Here is a 6,585-nt window from a genome sequence, read left to right on the forward strand (position 1 = left end):
GACCCAGGACAGACCGACCGATCGACCGAGCAGGCAGTGGAAGGAGCCTGATTTTCATACTTAAATACTGACGCTTGCCCTCCAGTCCCTAACTCCCCGGAGAACCGCCCATTTCATGAAAATTTATGATCTGGCCCAGCCCCAGAAAACCAGAGCCTGCAAACAAGCCGAACCCTGTTTCCAAGGCAACACCTCCAGGTCACTTTCAAGCCTAGCATCATAAATATTCATGAGTTAAAGGGCACCCTGAGCGTCCTTCCCAAGGTAACAACCAAGGGCCTTTGTTTTCACCTTAACAGCCCCAACAGCCACAATGCCGCCCGAGTTCCACCCCATCAAGCACATTCAAGATTCCACGCCTTCCTTTTCTCCAGCTTTCCAAATTTCTCCTACCTCTGCATCCTCTACTCTACGCCCTCAAGCCTGCACAACCTCGTTCCAGATTCTAATCCGCGAGCGCAAGATCCCGCCCTCCTTATTCATATTCAGAACGCAGAACTCCTCTATTCTCTCGAGAGCCCCCTGCCTTTTTCTTTTTAGCCGCCCCGACGTCTGATTAGCCGAGTCCATCCGGGCCACATCTCCTCAAGCATATTCACGACTGCGGATCCGTAGCGCTTGAATGTTAGAGTTCTTGCCCCAACCTTCTTCGGGGCAGCCTCGTTTTCCCCGCACCGAATGTCCAGGTGCCAAAAATCCCACACCCAGCCCCGCCCTCTCATGCATATTCACGAGCTAAGCCTTCCTAATTGGCCTCTCGATTTCTCGCAGCCATGCCACCTCGAACACGCGCAGGTTTGCAGCCTCGCTGTCCCCGGTTCTTTCCCCTCGTCTTCTCTCTCGGTCCTGAGCACGTTCCCACCTTAACAGAACTAAAGGCCTGAGACTCACAATTTCCCTCGGCCCCGCCCTGTGTGCAAAGCGAATAAGAGCTCACCCCCCGCACAGCGGCCCCGGACCGGCAACTACTGTCCCGCGCCCGGCTGGGGACTGCTGCCACCATCAGCAGGAGCAGGAGCAGCTGAGTAGGCCCAGCGCCAGCGACGGCCATTTCGGCCCCTTCCCACCAGGCAAGGGGCGGTAGCTGCAGGGCACGCCGGGAGGAACGGCCCGCAGCCCGTCGCCAGTGCGCCTGCGCCGGCACCTTGCGTCTGCGCACCAGCTACTGGGGCCGGCCATCAGCAGGCAGCCGCGCCTTCGGGGCCTCCAGGCACCGCCTCCTCGGGTGACGCCATAATTACGGGCGTCTCCTCGGTGACGCGATCGAACCCGGTGCTCTACGTTGTGACGTCATAGAGCCTGCGGCCCCCACCCTCCCGCTTTCTCCCTGGACACCTCCCTCCGCTCTCTCCAAGGGGCGGGGCGTTGCGATGAAACGTGATCAAGAGCCTAAGACGGCCCCTGGTGGAGCAGGTGAGGCGGGACCAGATGGGATGGCAGGTGAGAGGCGGAGCCGGGTCTGGAGGGGTTGGACCAGGTGAGAGAATGAGGAATGGGGCCTGCGATATGGAGACCGATAGCCCGGGACCCCGTATCCTCAGCGCGGGGCTGCCCCGGGCCCTATCATCATGGGGCCCCGACCCATCCTCCTTGGAATAGACCTGCGAACTTCGCCACCCCTGTAGAACGCGCTCTGGTTCCAGCCTGTCCCAAGGGCCGGCCGGGACGGCTCCAACTCCATCTCCTGAGCGGCGAGTTCGACCAGCTGCGAGACTTCCCCATCTTTGAGAGCAACTTCATGCAGGTGTGAAGCCCCTGACCTCCTGACTCTGGGAACCTCTGCTCTCCCCACTTCTGATCACTCCCTTATAACCCCCAGCTCCTGAGATTCCTGGCCGACCCCACCCACCAATATCTCCAGAGCTTTAGTTTCCCTACGAACCCTGGTCGCTGAGTCCCTCGGTCCAATTTCCCTGACTTCATACCCATCTGAGTCTTGACCTTTGACCCCATGATATCTGATCCCCGATTTGGTGGTTAACTTACTTGGCTCATGACTCCTTAACCCTACCAAAATTCCTGACCTCTGATCCTTCCCTAACCCTGTCCCCCATCTATTCTGCTTCTAACCTCTGACCCCCGGCCTCAGGTGACCCGGTTAGGAGAAGTTGTCAACAAAGTCACCATGGGGGTGGCAGCCTCCAGTCCAGCCCTGGAACTCCCAGACCTGTTGCTTCTGGCGGGCCCTGCCAAGGAGAACGGACGCCTGCAGCTCTTTGGGTGACTGCCCCCAACCCAGGCTAGACCTTCTTCCCCAGCTCTGGGCATCCTAGGCCCTCTGCAGCCCTTCCTCTCACCCAGATGACCCCCACAGCCAGGAGGGGGTCCTCCTGGCTACTGCCAGCCCTCTCTGGGCTACTGTCCACCCAGGAGAACAAGGACAGGGCCATCCACAGGGGCCAGAAATCAGAGCTAGGTAGACATGAGGGGGACTGTCCTCAACCACTCCTTGGCAGGGGGCAGGAGAATGACCATTTGTGCAGCGCCTACTGTTGCCCCTGGACCATGCACATAATCTCATCTCTGACCTCACACTCTCATATGATGGGGCTCCTTAGCCCCGTGCTCCAAAAAGGAAAACTGAGGCCCAGAGAGGGGAGCCACTTGCCCAGGGTCCCACAGTGGGTCAGAGGTGGTCTGGGATAGGTACCTCGGGCTCCTCATGATCGCTGACCTCACCATTCCTGAGCACCTGTGTCGTACTACCCACTGCGTCTTCAGGTCTTTTTTTCCATTGAAAAGGTAATGCAAGTACTCTCCAGGTTACAAAGCACATGGAGCACAAAAGATACCTTTCTCCTCCCTTAGGCTCCTGCCTCCAACTCCAGCTGCAAATACCCAAACATTTACAAATGTATAGTATACTTACAGAAACATTCTGCTGGTAGCTTTCACTTTTTTGACTATATATCACAATTAATGATTAAAAAAGGAGTGGGGTGGGGATAGCTCAGTGGCAGAGCACATGCTTAGCATGTTTGAAGCCCCAGGTTCAATCCCCAGTACATCCACTAAAAAAAAAAAAAAGAAGGAAGGACAGATGGGTTCACAGTGACACACACATACACCCACAACCCTTTGTCTGCAGTTCTGAAATCCAAAAAGTTTTGTTTTATTTTTGCAGCTCACTTGGTAGAATGTGATTCTGACCTGAACTAACTTGAGGCTACTTACAGCCTTTATTTAGACCAACTGTGTAAGTTTAAAACATTTCACAAAGCACTATTTTGATGCCCTATGGTGGACCAGAACATTTTCTACCATATTCCTTCTCTTTTCTATGCTAATTGTATCCCAGCACTTGAGTCACGGCCTGCAGCTGGGAGGATGCTAAGGATGCTGCTATGAAGAGGGCTTTGACCCACCTGATCTGCTTCAGTGCTCTCCCCTCCCCCAACAAACCTACCATCAAAGTGAAAAGTCATTGAGCTTGCTCTGCCAACTCAGCCCCTTGCCCCCTCACTTCTAACCAGCTTCCAGCCCTGAGCGATTCTGGGCGAATCTGAGCGATTCTGCAGACTGATGTGTCAAGTGCCTTTGCCCTTTCTTTCAAAGAGCAGCAGCCACATGCTGTATACCTTTCCCCTCTGCTCACCCCTCATCAGCACTACATCAGCAGTCATTCCGTACCAACATGAGCACAGCCATCAGCTCCTCTTTTGGACACACACAAATGAACAAACTCTGCCCCTCTAGCCTCCGGCCTCGTGCTGTGACGCGATGTAGTCAGGAATGTCCTTGAACGAATATGGCTGCCTTCAGAGAGCCAGCCTGGGTTCAAATCCTGGCTTCACCTCTTCTTCACTGTCTTTGGCCAAGTTGCCTACCTGTCTTTGCCTCAGTTTCCTCACCTGAAACATGGGAATAAGAGGGGAGCCCACCTGCCGGGGCAGTCAGGAGATAAACAGCAAATGTTGTAAAGTGCCTGGAAGGGCACCTGGCACAGAGTGTGTGCTCTATAAGTGTCAGATATTACTCCATTTGGGAAACATGATAATAGATGGAGTCAGCTACCCAGTGATGCAGATGTGTCCTGTGCCTTGGGATTATAGCCAGTGTGGCAGGCAGGGGGCATCCTTGTGCACAGGTGTCAGGATGTCTGTAAGAGCAATTCCTAGAGGTAGTATTGCTGGACATGAGGGCAGTGGGGGTCGGGGAACAGTATGTAGTTACCCAGTGTTATTAAGAGCATGGGTAACACTTGCATTAAAATCCCTGCTGTGTGATCTGGGCCAAGTTGCCTGTCCTTCCTGGATTTTTTCCTCCACTGCCTTGCACCTTGAACCAGGCTGGGAGCCTCAGCAACTAATTTATTCAAATTCTCAAGAAGTATTCGTTGAGCACCTACCATGTGTCAGCTCTGGGTACTAGGGAAACAGCAGTGAACAAAATTGGACCAAAATCTCTGCCCTCAAGTTCACCTACTGGGAAGGCAGACAGAACAGATAACAGTTTGCCCGGTAGGTAAGGTCTGTGGAGACATGGAGGGGCAGGGGTCATAGGAGGTCTGCAAGGGTAGATGTGGTTTTAAATAGGCCGGAGGTTGCAAACAGATCTTCTCCCTGAGAAAGGTGCCTCTTGAGAAAGATAGGAGAGAGTTGAAGGGGCCAAGCCAGAGGGCTGGCTGGAGGAAGATGATTTCAGGCAGAGGGAGCAGCCTGTGGTCCTGAGGTAAGGCCAAGCCTGGCCCGTTTATGGAACAGTGAGGAGACCAGTATGGCTAGATCCGAGTAAGCGAGGAGAGTGGGCCGGAGGTAGGGGCATAGAGGGAGCAAAGGGGGCATATCCTGCTGGGACTTGTGGTCAAGGTGAAGACTGCTTTAACCCTGAGCCACGGGAGGGGCTTGAGCTAACTCAGGGGTTGATTGGCGTCTCTGGCAGCCACGTGAGAACAGACTTGGGGTGATGATTGAGGCAGCGAGCCCAGGCGGAAAACTAGGGTGACTGGACCCGGGGCGGGGAGGGGGATGGCCATGGAAGGACTTAGAAATGGTCGGATTGTGAGACATTTTAACGGTGGCGTCATCAGGATTTGGTAGAAGAACTGGATGAGGATGTGAGAAAGAAAGTCGGGTCAGGAGCGACTCACAAGATTTCTGACCGAGTAAGTGAGAGGGTGTAATTAAGATGGGAAGGATCAAGAGGAGCTAGTTTGGGGTAAGGGGAAGGTCAGGAATTTGGTTGTTGGACATTTTCTGTGTCCATTATCGAGACAGCATCCAAATGGAAATTTCAAGTAGGCAGCTATCCGAGTCTCGCGTTAGGAGAGAGGACTAGAGGGAGGCACAAATGTGCTTTGTGGTCGGAAGAAAGTCGTGGATGGATAAAATCAAAGAGGCACAGAAAGTGAGAAAGGACTCCTTCCGCTCAGAGAGAGGGGCGCTGGGGGGGGGGGTGTCAGATTCTGAGGCCGCCCCTTCCGCCCGCCCAGGCTGTTCCCCTTGCAGTTCGTCCAGCTCTTCGTCCACGACGAAAGCCGCTGGCAGCTCAAGGTCAAGTTCCGCAGCGGCCGCGCCTTCTACCTGCAGCTGCGGGCCCCGCCGCAGACCCGCGACCGCGAGTTCGGCCAGTGGGTGCGTCTCCTCTACCGCCTGCGCTTCCATTCGGCCCAGGGAGCCGTGCCCTTCACGCAGGAGTACCGGCTGGAGGACGAGGAGGACGAGGAGGATCAAGAGGACGAGGATGGGGATCTGATGGAGCGGGAGGAGGTGGGGAGAGGAGGGGCGGGGCTGCAAGGAGGCAGGAGGTGGGGCGGGGGCGGGGCTCCTGGGCCTGAGGGAGGCGGGGCTGGGGATGAAAAGGTGGAGCCTGGACTCCAGGTTCTGAAGAAGGGGCTAGAGCCTGAATGCCTGAGTATTAGAGTGGAGGTGACGAGGGGCCCGGACTCCTCCGTCCTGAAAGGGGTGAAGTCTGTGCTCAGAGGACCCGACGATCTCAAAGCAGGGGAAGGTCTGCAGGGCCTTGGTGCGCTAGCGAAAGTGGCTGTAGTTCCCTAATTGGGCATCCTACCACAGTGGGATCTGGGGAGGGAATGCCAGGCCCTGAAGGAGTGGGGTCAGCCAGGCCAGATGCCCAGTTCCTTGGAAGGCCTGGGGAGGGGAGAGGCACCAGTCCTTGAAGGCGGGGACCGTGGAACCTATGGGACCTCTTCCTCTTGGGACACTCGGCTCCCCTGCCTTCTCAGGAAGTCCATAGTCCCCATCCATCCACCCACCCACCACCAAACTGCAGATACATCCGCAGTCAAGGCCTCTGAGACAATCTCTTGTCCCCAGCTTCGAGACATGGAAGCCAGACTTGACCCACAGACCTCTGAACTCTGGGGACTCTGATTCCTCCAACATTCTTTGAGGTCACTAAAAGATCAGAGATCAAAGCATAGCCTACCTCAGGGCCGGACAGATGAATTATTAATGTTAATAAAGATCTGCCACTTAAGAACCAACAACCCGGTCATAATCAAATTTCACCATCGTCACCAATGCAATGGGGCTGCCTCGCAGGAGCAGCTCTTCCAGTAAGGCTGCCTCAGGTTGGTCCCCGATTCATCGTGTCTGGCTGCTCCCGCCACCACCGAGACCCAGT

General features: G+C 55.3%; 2 protein-coding genes across 11 annotated transcripts in view; one reads left to right on the forward strand and one right to left on the reverse strand.

The window, feature by feature from the left end:
- The window catches only part of EMC10 (ER membrane protein complex subunit 10), a 37,631-nt gene extending 36,495 nt beyond the window's left edge, over positions 1–1,136 (reverse strand). For 3 of the 4 annotated variants that reach the window (XM_072968616.1, XM_072968615.1, XM_015242825.3), the window contains exon 1: positions 938–1,135. In XM_072968616.1, the coding sequence (XP_072824717.1) occupies positions 938–1,051 (114 nt within the window). In that variant the 5' untranslated portion in view covers positions 1,052–1,135. Of the gene's footprint in view, positions 1–937 lie in introns of all 4 variants that reach the window. The other variant, XM_031681568.2, reaches the window with a different exon arrangement.
- On the forward strand, positions 1,107–6,448 carry GARIN5A (golgi associated RAB2 interactor 5A). 7 transcript variants are annotated; one of them, XM_072968624.1, is made up of 5 exons: positions 1,107–1,413; positions 1,542–1,744; positions 2,090–2,220; positions 5,432–5,708; positions 6,185–6,448. In XM_072968624.1, exons 1-5 carry the CDS (start codon positions 1,371–1,373, stop codon positions 6,254–6,256), a joined length of 726 nt encoding a protein of 241 aa, XP_072824725.1. In that variant the 5' UTR covers positions 1,107–1,370; the 3' UTR covers positions 6,257–6,448. The 7 variants fall into 7 exon arrangements, with proteins under 7 accessions (XP_072824725.1, XP_072824729.1, XP_072824726.1 ...); XM_072968628.1 differs by having other exon boundaries at positions 1,140–1,413; positions 5,432–5,573; positions 6,276–6,448; XM_072968625.1 differs by having other exon boundaries at positions 1,141–1,413; positions 6,276–6,448.
- The last annotated feature ends 137 nt before the right edge of the window (positions 6,449–6,585 follow it).

Source organism: Vicugna pacos, chromosome 9 (assembly GCF_048564905.1).
Source record: "Vicugna pacos chromosome 9, VicPac4, whole genome shotgun sequence".
Lineage (NCBI taxonomy): Eukaryota > Metazoa > Chordata > Mammalia > Artiodactyla > Camelidae > Vicugna > Vicugna pacos.

Excerpts from the sequence above, each read along its gene's own strand:
- GARIN5A (XM_072968624.1), top strand. The coding sequence starts at position 1,371 with ATGAAACGTGATCAAGAGCCTAAGACGGCCCCTGGTGGAGCAG. Across the intron at positions 1,414-1,541 it reads GACGGCCCCTGGTGGAGCAG|CGCGGGGCTGCCCCGGGCCC; the intron begins GTGAGGCGGGAC and ends CCGTATCCTCAG. Across the intron at positions 5,709-6,184 it reads ATCTGATGGAGCGGGAGGAG|GAAGTCCATAGTCCCCATCC; the intron begins GTGGGGAGAGGA and ends CTGCCTTCTCAG.